At 43.0% G+C, this 15,083-nt stretch overlaps 1 protein-coding gene across 5 annotated transcripts in view; it reads left to right on the plus strand.

Moving 5' to 3' along the window:
• The window catches only part of LOC102797426 (disco-interacting protein 2 homolog C), a 242,806-nt gene that overhangs the window by 153,684 nt on the left and 74,039 nt on the right, over positions 1-15,083 (plus strand). For 4 of the 5 annotated variants that reach the window (XM_087832056.1, XM_087832058.1, XM_087832057.1 and 1 more), the window contains exons 6-7: positions 4,722-4,808; positions 14,136-14,297. In XM_087832056.1, coding sequence (XP_087688182.1) covers positions 4,722-4,808; positions 14,136-14,297 — 249 coding nt within the window. The remainder of the gene's footprint in view (positions 1-4,721; positions 4,809-14,135; positions 14,298-15,083) is intronic. The other variant, XM_087832061.1, reaches the window with a different exon arrangement.

The raw sequence follows: 15,083 nt of genomic DNA on the forward strand, positions 1-15,083 counted from the left end.
GACAGGTTTGTTTTCACGCTGGCACGGCTGGTATCCAGCTCTGAAGATAATGCACCGGCAGACACAGAGTCCCCCCCCGCCAGCTCCACCCAGCCTACATCCAGCTCCTTCGCTGCTCTGATGGGACGACGAGTTTAACAAATCCTCTACTACTGTTCGATGATGTTCATCATAACCGAGCAGGCCTGTTTAGCTCTTCTCCTTCCCGTGTTTTTATTTTCTGCCGCGTCTGTTTCTAATTAGCCGGACACTCCCCCAGTATATATCTGCTCCCATGGTTTTCTTTCTTGCTTTGCCAGGTCTTCTTTGAACCGCAGTCGCACTTTCAGCCATTTCCCTGTGAGTTTGTTTCTGCGTTCCTTTTCTCCCTTCATTCCTTCACTTTGGCCCTAGTTGAATTTGTTTGCGTGTGGGCTGTATTTTGTATTTTTGTTGGTACGGTGGTTAGCACTGTTACTGCATAGCAAGAAGGTCCTGAGTTTGATTCCAGCAGCTGGCCGGGTACTTTCTGTGTGCAGTTTGCATGTTTTCCTTGTGTCTGTGTGGGCTCTGGACTGGTGCAGTTAGCGGGGTTATGTTAGGGCTGCACGATTTTGCATAAAATGAGAATCACGATTTTTTTGCTTAGAATTGAGATCACGATTCTCTCACGATTTTCTTTTCCAGTATAAATATTTATTGCACTTATTAACTGCACATCAACTTCGTAACAGTTGAGACTGAACATAAAAACAATAAATAAACATAAAAACAACAAATGTCTCACATTTTGTCGTTGCCGCAAAATGTTGTACTGCTTGAAATTGCGTCTCCACCGTTGCTCGACACTGCGTGTATAGAGCAGGTAGAGCAACAATAGAAAAATAGTTGCGGGACGGCACTGTGTAGCGTTTGTCTAGGGTGTTGATCGTTTTCCTAAATCCCTCGTTTTGCACAGTGTTGATGGAGCCATATCTTTGGTCAGGTGATAAGTAATAGCCTCCGTAATTTCTTTGTGCCTGCGGGAGTTCGACGGGTATAGGGAAGCGCTGTATAAGGTTCCCGTTATTGATGTTTGGGTGGTTGACCGGGACGGATTTTCTCCTGTCACTTTCTCGTCATCCCTGACGTGCTCTCCGTTGTTTTTTCCCTGCCAATTTTAGCAGCCAGCTTCTGTATCACGTGGTATAAGGCTCCGCCCTTGTCATTTGTTGAGCAGGAAGAGTGAGCGCTTGTTTTCATGCAGATTACGTCCCGGATCAAAATGCAGTACAATCGTCGTCTTTTTTTTTTTTAAAATTGTTGTCATTTGGAAATAAGATCACACGTAAGTATGAATCAAGATCGCAATTTTCAAACGGTTAATCATGCAGCCCTAGGTTATGTTGTTCAGGGTGTACCCACGTCTCGTCCTGTAGTAGCTGGAATAGACTACAGCCCCCTCTCTCCTCTCTTTGGCTATCAGAGTTTGTCTCAGGGGTCCGGGCTTGTATTTTCCTGCCCTTGCTGCAGTTGTGTGCCTTGTTTTTGCAATTACATGTGTGACCTCTTGCCTCTTTGTATGCATTTGTGCATTTGTAGCCATCAAAGCAATAATGGCCTGTGTGAGGAATAAAGATGTGTACGTGACCCAGTTGAGAGTCATTGTGTTTCGGTCTTTGTCACCACCCCTGAGGGCTTTATACCCACAGCAAAGACTTTTGTCTGCAAGAACTCATAATTTACTAGCTGTCAGGTATCTCTGCTGCTTCATTTCTTGCTTCACTCACACTCTTTCTGTGGACTGAATACAGAAAACGTGGAACTCACAGCTAAGGGGTGATGAATGACTGCAGGTTTTCTTGTATTTATAAACCCCGGTTACATAAATATTCATGGCTGGAATGAAGCCTTGGCATCGTTGCTCATAATGCAATTAGCAAAAGGCACAAACTGCATCCAAATGTTGCCCACACTTTAGCCAGATTTCCACCCACAACCGTGCTTTGTTATAAACAGCTGGTGGTGCTAATTCTTCTGAGATCATTTAAAAGATTCAAATAAGAGTCAAACCTCAAAATGTGCATAAAACCAATAGATGGAAACGCACTTACAGGTCAGCGATGTCTCGTTTCAGGTGATGAGAACATTCCTCCGTTTGTTTTTTACTTCTAATCGATGACTTTGACTTCCTCCCAGTCTGTACTGTGGCTGGTATACAGAGGCCTGTTGCTGACAGGCAGTTGAGTCCTGGGCAGCGTCTTTGGTTTCACAGCTAACCCCGAGGGTTGCGGATTTCCATTACATCACATCATGTTGTTGTAATTTTTCCAGCTGGTTGGTGTAAAGTTTCATTGAGCCTGTTCTTTTGTGAAGTTACAGAGTTCATGTTTATCACAGAGGAAATCCTGAGCGGTGTGCACACGTGTGGGTTGAAGCTCTGCTTCTCGTTTCCTCGCTCAAGGCCAACACAGCCTAGATCTCTGTGTGTGTGTGTGTGTAAAATCTTAGGAGAGTTTATGAACAGAATCATTCCCCCCCTTGTTTTTCATTCAGCTCTTATCAGAACTGCTCGGTTTGCCTGTGACGATAACTTTTTGTTCTCTCATATCTCCCCAATTGGTCATCGCTCCTTTCATCTCTCCACATTTTCCTCCAGCCTGCAGATCTTTTTCACAGGATCATCGCAGACGATCTGGTTGTTATTGTTGACTCTGGGCTGAGTTCAGCTCCTGTACAGAACCTGTGTGTCTGTGCTTGTGTATGTGGTTGCTGTTCCTGTGTGTAATGTTGAATACAGCAGCATTCCTGTAAGTTTGCTGTCCAAGCAGCAGGAGAGGGTAGCCTATATGCTTATATAGTTATATAATACAGTACAGACATACCTGCAATTACTGTTTATTAAAATTAGAGTAGGTACAATAATTAAGAGTAAAATCGGAAGCAACCATCTGACAATATTGTGTAATGAAGTTTATATTCTATAGAGTATAGTGCTGTAATATTTTTGTAGATTATAGGTGCACATTCTTTACTTTATTGTAATTTAACAGGAATCTTGTTCGTGTATTTATGAAAAAAGTGATACTTTAAAGTAGGTAATACCAGTACAATGTTACGCAATGATAAGAAAATGAAATATGGGTAAAGCGCACATGCGCAGTGCCTTTGTTTTCATACGCACATGGTGGACAAAGCATGGCGGCGACGCAGAATGAGAAGGGCGAAAGCGGATCGTTGAATGAAACGGATGAACCAGAATTGGTTTGTTAAAATGTTGCAACTTCAGTGGAACCGGTTTGGTCCGGATTGTCATAATTCACAGTAGAGCTGGGCGATATGAGATTTGTTCATATCACGATATGTTTTTTTCATTTCAGGCGATAACGATATATATCACGATATAAGCCAAATAACTATATTTGTAAGATTTAAATGTGCCGTTGCTCACAAGTAAAATGTGAAATAATCAGCAGCTTGTTTTGATTTAAATATTTATTTCCTATAATAAGTTCAACAGAGTAGATGTACTTAAGGAACATGAGACTTTTTCAGATAAATAAAGGCAAATATTGCAAACTACACAAAAGGCAGCTGCTAAAGCGTTTAAGTTTCAAAATAGAACAAACAAAACAGACTAAATTGTCAATTCCACTTAGAAACAAAATATTAATTCTAAAAATATATCTTAGTTTGTTTTACAGAAGAAGAGACAAAATTGACTAACTTTTGTCAATATTTTGATATTGACAAAAGTTAGTCAATTTTGTCTGTTGAACTAAAGGGAAATTCTCAATCTCTCCTTGTTGTATAGCTGAGCTTTTCAAACAGTTTTAACAGTTACTTTAGTCTGACAAAAGCCGAATGATGAATTAGCGCTTCCAGTCAGAGACTGAGCATGCGCCGCTTTATTGTATTTCCAGACTTGCTTTCGGCACAATTTACAGTGCGCGCTACTCTGTTTTTTGTCAGACTTGAAATAGCCGAAATACCTCCACACTACGAAACTTCTGTGGCTCTTCCGTTCGACAACCTCTCCGGCATTGGAACCATCATCGGTTTTCTCTTCGGTCACACTCTCGGTTGATTTTTCTCTAGTCGGCACACTCATTTCTCCATTACCCGGGCAGCACGGCGGTGGGCTGCTTCCCAAACAAATACACATGTGCGGCTTGGCACTTGTGCTGTACGTAACAAGTCACGTGTAGTGACGCTGCGGCTGTGATTGGTTCGGCTCTGCGCTACTTAATATGGATTGGCTGTTCTTCTTTTTTTTTAAGAGGACAAGAGACATGAGGTCTATCGCAATAGTTGAATTTTTCTATCAAGAAAAAGTTATTTCAAAATACATATCGTTATCGTTCTATCGCCCAGCTCTAATTCACAGTGACACAAAGCACCAAAACTACAGCCTGATGGAAGATTTCTCACAGAACATCCAGCTGTGTGCAGCTGAGTGCTTTAATGCCTTGCACACTGTTGAGAACCAACAGAAGATATAATTTCTTTAAATTTAAAAGCCATGCACGCACACAGCTTACATCAGGAGTTTCTTTCCTCACCAGAGTTTTCCTATTTTGGCTTTGGCCACAACACTCTGCACCGTGGGGAATCTTCACATTATCCAGTTACAGTTTAATCTGTGAACTTTGCGTTGATGTGCCGTGTTGTGTCAAAAACAAAGACTTGAGAGTTTAAGCGAGAGGTTTGCGATTGATGCCACTTTTAAAGACTCCCCCTCCCTTCTTGTTCCTCACATGCAGGCCTTTTAAGCCACCTCTCCTTGAGAAGGAGGAGGGCAGTGCCAGCTGGTATGATAGAGAATGGAAACTCTGGTCCACGACGCTCCGGTAAGTTTCAATCGGAGCATGGCTGGTGGAGAGCCCAGAATGAGGGTCAGTCTCCCGCCATCCCTTGGCACGAACAGGGATGTCGTATTTCCCCCCCTCATAATTTTCAGCTAACCTTCTCTCCTCAGTGCCCTCCATCATATGCCTGCTGTTCGAGCTGTGCCCCTCCTCAGTTGTTTCCCCGCTAATTAAATTTGTGCCTAGCCATGTTGTATAAGTGCAGAGGAGAAACCATCAATGCTAACCTTGATAGGAGTAGCATTGAGTTGTTGTGGTAGATGCATGAAAGCAGTTTGTTTGTGTGGATTTGAAAAAAGAGGCTGTGCTTACAGCTTTTGAAAGTGTGAATTGTTGATGAGGAAAATCAACAATGCTTTTAAAGAAGCTACATAGCAGCTTGTGTGACTCTTTCCTCTTTTCAAGGTTCTGTTTGTCGTTTTCTTATTGATTTGCCTAATTATGCAGCATGATTTTAGTTGTTTTCTCAGCCAGAGGCAATCTGCTTTCAAAGCAGCTTTTCATCTAGGCCAGAAAGCAGATGGTAGAGGAATGCAGGCTGCCCGTCTGCTTCCTTGTTTTAGTTTTTGTCTGTAATTTTTTTTTCGTGTTGTATTTTTTTGCAATCTGCTACCTCAAATCAGATACTATATCAAAGAAACCAGCACGACATGTAACAGCCAAGAGTTGTGAACTGAAGACGCTTCCTGCTTTGCACCGCTCAGTGCCTGGCAGGTAAAACGGCAGCAGCACAGGACGATGCACTCATTTACTGAAGTGACTCCTTGCACCATTCCTGTTGGACTGGCAGAGAAAATACACTTATCCACGGTGGAGCAAACAAGGAGCGGTCACTTGAAGAAAGACTTTAAGAACAGACCTCTAATTAACCATTTGTCATTGTCAAAAACTAAAAATAGACTTTGAATCCACTAACACTTCTCTGGAATAGTTCCCATGTTCAATGTGATTAAGGCGTTTAGATGAGGCCGACTGGGATTTAACAGGAGCTTAGCCCCCCTGTCAGTGCTGTATATCTGTGAGGGGAAAGTCGGTGGTCTCTAAGGGAAGAGGAAAACAGTTTGGGAACAGCACGATGGCCACGATGAATGAGATGAGGAAGTGATTCACATCTTGATCCTACATTTAGTTTTATTTGGTTACTCATTGATGTAGTGCCAATTTAATTAAAGAAAAATCTGTTGCTTTGCGTTCAATATGGGGGAGAAAACCCTAAAGATCCTGTAGAGCAGTGGTTCCCAAACTTTTTTTGCTGGGCCCCCCTTGTTTTACAAGAAAAATGTTTGCGCCCCCCTTCTCGCACGCACACGCACTAACACATCCTCCAACCACACAACCTCCATTGCGGTTTATTTCACACCTCAAACATTTAGTAAACAATTAAGCAAATATAAGTAATCTGCAATAAATTACAGGTAGCAAGAAAGTAAACTACTAACTCTTTTACGCTACGTCCACACTTTTGAAAACGCAGCTGTTTCGTCCACACGTAAACGGCGTTTCAAATCACCAAAACCAGATTTTTTTAAACTCCTTTTTTCCGTTTACGTGTGGACGAGGAATACAGAGTTTGTCACGCAACGTCAAAGGTATGTGCCTTTTTTCACGTCACACTGTGCGCCACGTTGTTTACGTGAGATGAATTGCAGGATGGCAGATAGTCAGATTAACAGTATTTTGTCTCTATCTGCAGGTTTTACACGCAGTTACTGTCCCTCCATTTACAAAGGCAGAGGCGTCACGATGTGATTATTTTACGTGTAGTTTTTTTTTTCGTGTGTAATAATATTTATTTATCAATACATTTTTCAAAAAATGCCTCTCTGTGCAAAATGGGTTTAAAAACATAAACAGCTGTGGGATGCTGTTTGTCCGTGATTTAAACAGCCCAGCGCTGCTCCCGACGAAGGGAAAACCAATCCTGCTGAGAAGACCTACCTCGACACTTGTGCAGGTGAAACCAAAGGGCAGATATGCTTCACCATATTTTCTAGTCTTTGGCTTAGAATGAAGTTGGTTTGGAAACATATTCAGCGATGCTTCATCTCCTGCTTTGCGTTTCTGTGGGCGCCCCGTGCTAGCAGTGTCCAAGCGTTTTGTTTTTTTCCCCCCTTTTCATTCCACGCCCCCTCTGCAATGGCAACAGTGGGGAGGAAGAAAGCCCCTATAACCAGACTGGAGGAGGGGACGCCATTTAGAGGCAGTCGGGAGTCGGAGGAAAGAAAAGACCAAGAAACCAAAACAAAGAGAGAACAAACAGGACAAAACACAAACTGTGGGAGAGAGCAGACAAAGTTAATGAGCTACAATAGTGACACGAATCATTATTAAACACCTGCGAGTGGTTTTTGACTGACGTCTTTCCACCACCACCATCGTAGAGACGAGTAGCGTTCCTTCCTCTGCAGCTCCAGAAACCTGGAGAATCAGTGCAAAGGTCCATCGAAGCTGTTGTGATGGCACACGTTGGTTAAATTTCTTAATTAGGCTTTTCATTAGTTTCCTATTTTTCTTTTATCTAAGGAGTGCTCCCTGACTGTGGCCCGGCCCGAGTTTCTGCCTCTTTATTAGCACAAACAATAAAAGCAAATTCAGCAGTGATAGTGATGAAAACAGAAATCGAAGCTACTCCACTGATTATAAATTATGGAACAACTGCTGTAATGTAATATGAGATCGTCTGCTTAACCTATTACTTGAGAGTAATCCAGCAGCAGCATGGCTGAGGGCTGCTTTACTGACCGAGTAAAAAAGTGCATTACAGTAGCTGTTAGAGATAAACGAGCACCTCCAGCTTCTCTTAAACGGTGCATCTAAAAGTTTTAATACTTCTTAAGTGGAAAAAAAGATCTAGAGATGTGTTTAACATGGATGCTACTCATTTTGAAATGATTCACTTGGTTTAAATGAAAAGATAAAGCTGGATATCATCGGCAATTAAATCGCTTTAATAGTAAAATTCCCATCGAAGAAAATATGAAATTAAAAGCATCATGGGGCAATTCAGCAACTTTATTCTGGTGCTTGGGAGGAAAAATATACAGTGTGGACATGCACATGTATTTGTGTTTGTAAATTTTGGGAGGAGAGTATTTAAACGAATCATACAAATGTGTTTACTGAGGTTTGCAGCAGCCTGTTGACTGTTACATATGTGCAGAAGAGCTGCAGCTTCACGTGGAAGAGCAGGCATTTACACACACGACGCAGAAACTTCTTTAATATGCCAAAGAGTCAGGATCGGATGGTAAATAAAATTTGTGTTCTTCTGCATACGTAGATCAGCTGATCTAAGGTAAATACACTGGAATACTTTAGAACAGCGGTCCCCAACCTTTTTTTGCGGCATGGACCAGTTTATTTCTGACAATATTTTCATGGATCGGCCTCTAAGGTGTTGCGGATAAATACAGCAAAACAAAACCAGTACCAAAAAAAAGATTTATTCATAACACATGGGAAAAGACCCAGGGAAACCAAGTTAACGCTAAAAACGCTAAAAAAAAAATAACGCTAAAAACCCTGAAAATCATAAATTTCACACCCGAGCCTCAACTCTCGCAGCTCGATACCAAACAACCAGTCCGGGGCCCGGTGGTCTGGGACTGCTGCTTTAGAAAAAGGCAGATTAAAGGTGTGAGATTTATTTTGCATGAAACCTACACTTAGACTTTTGTTAGTATGTTTCTCACTCATTCGATCCCTATACAACCATTGCAGGAGCTTGGTTCACATTGCCGGCAATAAGTCGGACTCGTTCCCGGTGGGTGATGGGCTCCGCCAGGGCTGCCCTTTGTCACCGGTTCTGTTCATAATTTTTATGGACAGGATTTCTAGGCGCAGCCAAGTGGCGGAGGGCTTTCGCTTTGGTGGCCTCAGAATCTCATCTCTGATCTTTGCGGATGATGTGGTTCTGTTGGCTTCATCGGGTGAGGACCTCCAGCTCGCACTGGAACGGTTCGCAGCCGAGTGTGAAGCAGCGGGAATGAGGATCAGCACCTCCAAATCTGAGGCCATGGTTCTCAGCTGGAAAAGGGTGGAGTGCCCACTCCGGGTCGGGGATGAGTTCCTGCCCCAAGTGGAGGAGTTCAAGTATCTCGGGGTCTTGTTCGCGAGTGATGGGAGAAGGGAGCCGGAGATCGACAGACGGATTGGTGCTGCAGCTGCAGTAATGCAGACGCTGCACCGGTCCGTCGTGGTGAAGAGGGAGCTGAGTGTAAAAGCGAAGCTCTCAATTTACCGGTCGATCTACGTCCCTACCCTCACCTATGGCCACGAGCTGTGGGTAGTGACCGAAAGAACGAGATCGCGGATACAAGCGGCGGAAATGAGCTTCCTACGAAGGGTGGCTGGCCTCTCCCTTAGAGATAGGGTGAGAAGTTTGGCCATCTGGGAGGGGCTCAGAGTAGAGCCGCTGCTGCTCCACATTGAAAGGAGCCAGCTGAGGAGGTTCGGGCATCTGACAAGGATGCCTCCTGGGCGCCTCCTGGGTGAGGTGTTCCAGGCATGTCCCACCGGGAGGAGGCCCCGCGGCAGACCCAGGACACGCTGGAGAGATTAGATCTCTCGGCTGGCCTGGGAACGCCTTGGTGTTCCCCCGGATAAGCTGGAGGAGGTGGCTGGGGAGAGGGAGGTCTGGGCCTCTTTGCTTAGGCTGCTGCCCCCGTGACCCGGCCTCGGATAAAGCGGAGGAAGATGGATGGATGGATGTTTCTCACTCATTCAATGGGTTTGCTCGCTTGTAAGACAGTGGGGAAATATCAGACATAGTCCCCAAGTCATCTAACAAAATAAAATATAAACCAGTTTTCAGATGTGCCTGAAACACCAGCGGTCACTGCTGTTACAAAAGAACCAAAGCGTCCCATTACCCCCTGCTAACACAATGTTGTTTCAAAAACAAACAAAGGCTGGTATTTTCTTGCGTTAAGCCCCAAATCAGCCTGTTTCTGCAGCGCAGTTTGAGTTCTATTGATCCAGCATAAACAGCTTGGTTTTATCTTTTTGTAAGAAATATATTAGAAATACTATGCTGGAACTTTTTGTAAAAATCCTGCATTTATTTACTCAAAGATGGATTTAATGCCCGATTCACAAGAATGCATGAGTAATTAAACGTTTTTGTCCAGTGTAAATAGGCAACGGCCACAAATTCTAGCGAGGGTACTTCCTTTTCAAGAGAAAGAAAGAAAATCCCAAACTTTTCCTTGTGAAGCACATTTATCCACAGTAATGCTTCAACAGGATTCACAGAAATTGATGGAGACATTTTCAATTGTGGGGCTTGCAAACTACCAGCCACAGATCCTTGAGCCCGCCTTTGCCCGGGAAGGCACATTAAAGTGTCCTGTCCCTGAAACAGCCTCAGCCTCTCTGATGGATATTCCGGCAGTGAAGGAGGCATTCATCATCATCATCATCATCATCATCATCGTCCTCATCCTTAGCCAGTGATGATATTCAGCTCTGTCTCAGGTCTTCATAAAGACGACCTGATGAGGTCACCGGAGGTGCAAATATGTGCGCGTGCACACACACACATACTCTCACAGATGCTGCACAACAAGTGCCTACAGAGAATATGTGTGTAGCTCAAACCGTCAGCCCAGATGTTGCAGAGACAGCGTGCTACAGTAATTAGCATGCTTGTGCTGGGAGCTGCATTGTTGATATGCAGTCCATGTCTGGATAAAGAATTCAGTTTCTCTCCAGCTGGCTCAGTGCTTTGCTAGAAACCATCCCTGCCTTTCTCTCACTGTGCACTTATATTTCTCAGTCTTTCCAAGCCTTTCACATCATATTGAGCTTGATTAAATGGATAGAACCAAATAAAAAACAAAATGAGTAAGCTCTTGGTGTTTTACATTTAGCATAAGTCGTTAGAGCTTAAAACGATTAACATTATGTTGTGAATTAAATATTTAATTTGGTCATTGGTAATTCACCTCATTATTCTGGATAAAGGAGACATAAGCACAAATAAACAACTGGGAAAAGATGCATCAGAACAGCTTTTATTTTTGCAGTATCGACATGTTCACATTTCACCAGTTTAAAGAAATATAAACAAATACAGGCTATAGATGGGGCACTAAATGAATGACTGAATCCATGAAATGCTTCTCTTCAATTCTTGTGGGTTTATTTATGTAGAACCAGCTGACAACGATCACTTCTAAGGCTACGTTCACACTGCAGGTCTTAATGCTCAATTCCGATTTTTTGATCAAATCCGATTTTTTTGTCTGCTCGTTCACACTACAAATAAAATGCGACAGCAAACGCGCTCTAGTGTGAACGCTCAAAGCGGCCCGCATGCGCAAAAGAAGACGTCACCCACAACGCGCTCTGTTTAGACCCAGAGCAAACAGTATTGTTTGACTGATGGCCTTAATATAAAGACTTCGGACTTTACGTTTCCCAATTTTTGCTTTAAGTTATTTTGTTATTAAATAATAATGTAAATAACCTAATAACGATCCTTATTGCTGTTTTAGAGGAGCGGTGCTTCAAAGGATAGTTGCAGATTTCTGTCAGAATCTGCAGATTATACAGTACAAATAAATGTTCACGTTCCTCCAACGTTGTCTTCCAAACAGTTTCACCGGATGGTCAGGAAGCGTTTGCGATGTCTTCTCCAGCGCTGATAATTGGCGTCTGTCTTGTGTCAGTGACGTAAAAGACGGATTTAATGCGACTTGACCATCAAACAGCAGTCGCTTTCTAAAACATCGGATATGTATCAGATTCAGTACCACATACGAAAGTGACCCAGATCGGATTTGAAAATATCGGATTTGAGCCGTTCACACTGTCACACCATGATCGGATATGGGTCGCATAGGGTCAAAAAATCGGATTTGATGCGCTTTCGCCTGCAGTGTGAACGTAGCCTAAGTGTTTTGCACCATAACAGAAGATGCTGCAACGCTTTGACGTGAGCAAACACTTGGCGACAGTGGGAACGAAGAACACAAGTTAATGCCATTAGATAATAAAAACACATACAGAAAGTTCATTTACAGAGAACAGCAAATGTAAAGTTGTATATAGTTGGTGGTGGATGGAGCCAATAGACCTTTAATCAAAGCCAAATGAATAATGAAAGTCAATGCTGACAGCTCTCATTAGAATAAAACGCAATAATGTGAAACCAGAAACCCAACCTCTTCTCATCATGCGAAACAGATGCTAAGTGACGTAACGAGCATCCTTCGAAACATCTCCAGTGAGTTTAATCGTGGGCACGTGATGGAGTGAATTACCTTAACGTGAGCAGCACTTGTGAACAGGAGCCCTCAGTCGTGACTCGCTCTGCTGCCTTTTCACAGCAGGAACCTTCATGCCGTGAAGTCGTTTGATCTCCTTTGTCTTCTGGTCCTTGACTGAAGCAGCGGTGCATCATGCGGGAAGCTGCGAATGGGAGCAGCAAGGCAAGCGTTCACATATAAATCATCCAAAGTGGTGACCTCTCTTTGAGGGTGTTTTAGAAGTTAAGCAAAGAGGTGCTCCTTCAGTCCTGCTATTCTGAAGTTGAGGTAAAAGTTGAAATGACGACTTTTAGTTTCCTTGAGCTGTGTTTCAAACTTAAAGAGTTTAAGTGTGTTTTGTTCAACACTAAAATATAACACAGATGGACTCAATGGTTGGATAGTGTCCCAGTATTCTCAGAGAGTGGTTAATGTCTAAGACGAACCCTACAGATGTTTCAATGCACTTTGCATCCTGATTACCTCTGTGATTGTTATTCTACATCTGCACTTGACCTCTGACCTTCCAGGAGGCCCGTTAAGGAGAAGCTGGAGGGATTTCCAAATGCACGAAGCACTAAATGACCCACGGTGAACATTAGGGAACCTTGCAACTCTGAAACCCAAGACTACAAGATCAATCTCAGCGTGCTATAAATGTTAATGCAGTGGTAACCCAATGCAAATGACGCACATAACGCAGCAAAAACAGCAACGCGTAGAACTACAAACCTACTTTTGGCCTTGTGGGGATGGCTTTCTATTGGATTAACTTGAAGTGGGCACTCTGACTCAGTGCAAAGATACATAAAGGATACGTAAGGATATACCTACACACATCCCAATTTAGATTCACCGCGCATCCTCCTGCTATCATCATTTCATGCTTCGACCACTCAAAGTAAAGAAGCCCTCGGGCAGAACAGTAAACAGCGTTTGATGTTGCTGAACTGCATCCCAGCCTCATAAAAGAGGTAGATTTGAAGAATTTAAGGAATGCTATGTGCTTGGAAACATTAGGCACAGCAGACAGGTTGAAGCAGTATCTAAATGCAGCACAAAATAGGGTGAAAAACAACCAGAAATGAACGGTATGATGTGGGTGTTTTTGTGAGAGGCAGATGTTGCAGTAGAGGGAGGTGGTGGTGAAATGAGCGGTTTGTGGAGCGATCAGTGAGGAATGATTGGGAGATTCTGGAGGGATTTGGTGGTTCTGGTGGATTTTTGCTCTATTTTTTGAAGTGTGTCACATCTTTAAGCCCCCGACATGATTCTTCTTTAAAGATTCTTTGGAAGTCAGTGAATTTCTTCCTAATTTGCTGTCTCTTGTGGCTTCCAATAGTGTTTTTATCCACATATCTTTAAGAATTTTACTAGAAATCATTTTATTGCCTTTATAGCAGGTTAATAAAGTCTACATCTTGAACTTTTCCTATAAGCACACAAACAAACTTTACTATTGCTTTGCTATACTTTCAATGTCCTTCCTGAAACAATAGGTTATGGAACCGTCTTTAGTAAAACAGACTAAAACATCTAAAGTATTAACTTTGTTAATTATCTGAATTTCATTGACTGTCTGTGTCACTTCCTGTCTGAAAGCCTGTTGAAGCCACAGCTGTTTTCAGGCACTGATGTTTCGCCTCTGCTGGCTCAAGAGCTGGTGATTCAACCAACATTTAAACTGACGACTCCGCTGCTTTCAGTCGTCACAACTTAACTGACACTTTATGTCCTTTCTGCACGCACAACACTTATTAATATTCAGCCGATGTTTCAGTCTCCAGTCGTTATCGGTTAATCAGCGTTTTATTTCATCAGTTTTTGTTTAACCGTTCGATCGACACCTCAGCTGCTTTAATGCCGTTTCACTGATGTTCAACTTCATCTTTGACTTCTTGTGTCAATTTCATTTAAGTAGAAACTTCTTTAGTCTGTCATTCAGCAGATCTGTTTATAATTTACTGGGTCGTGCTGGGTTTCTGATCCACATTTAGAGTGTAGTAACAGCAGGATGTGTGAGGGTACTAACCCGCCTCCCTATTTTCTCACATCCCAGAGAACCACTCTGCCCCTCCAGATGTCACCGGCTACACCAACAATACCGCCAACACCACCGCGAACGACGCCATCCAGGTGGAGAGAGCCCCAGGCGCTGGCACCGCAGCCCAAAGACAGACGCCCAAGTACGGCAACGCCGAGCTGATGGAAACTGGAGACGGTGAGTCAAGACGGGCAAATATGAACAGTTGCTCGTGTTTTTCAAGGGGAAATTCTCTGATTGTCGCATTTTCTTTGGAGGAATGCATCATATTTTCTGTCTTAGTGGATGTGAAGAACATCCTGATCATGTGATGATCATGATGAGAGAAGAAGAACTGAAGGCTAGAATGTTTTGTTACTTTCATGTGAGGCTTTTATTGTGTTTTTTGTTGCTTTTTTGTTTCAATTTTTCTTGCAAAAGTAAAACCAAAAAAGTTCATTCGTTATAATTTTCTGCAGGTGTTTCTCTTCTTCTTATCACAGGCAGGTGTATAATCTTGTAGTCTAAACAACACAAACTGTATCAGCAAAATCCAACAAAGAGTTTATCTTCATTCACGGTTATATAAACCAGCTCTTTGTAGTCCGGACGTGGCGGGGGATCGGATTTGGTTCGTAATGCCTTTTAGCACTGCAAAAGATGAATCCACAGATTTCTGCAGAGACCTCAAAGATGACAGAGGTTGGCAGTTTGCTGGTTCGTAGTTCAATAATTCCTTCTCTGGAGGGACGCGAGGCTCCAGCAGACGGAGTTATTCATCAGACAATACACTGGATGCTGCCGCGGGCCGAGATGCTGAATGCGTGAAGTGGTTTGATAGATCAGATGCCAGAGTTTGCACACGGGGCCCTGTCGGGATGTTTGGTTGAAAGAGATGCAACAAAGTAGACAGGATTTCATCTGAAATCACACTTTTTATTGTGTTGCTTCCAGTCGGGCTGCGCAGCCTTTTATTTCCAAAGA

Source organism: Neolamprologus brichardi, chromosome 18 (genome assembly GCF_056152115.1).
Source record: "Neolamprologus brichardi isolate AB-2024 chromosome 18, ASM5615211v1, whole genome shotgun sequence".
NCBI lineage: Eukaryota > Metazoa > Chordata > Actinopteri > Cichliformes > Cichlidae > Neolamprologus > Neolamprologus brichardi.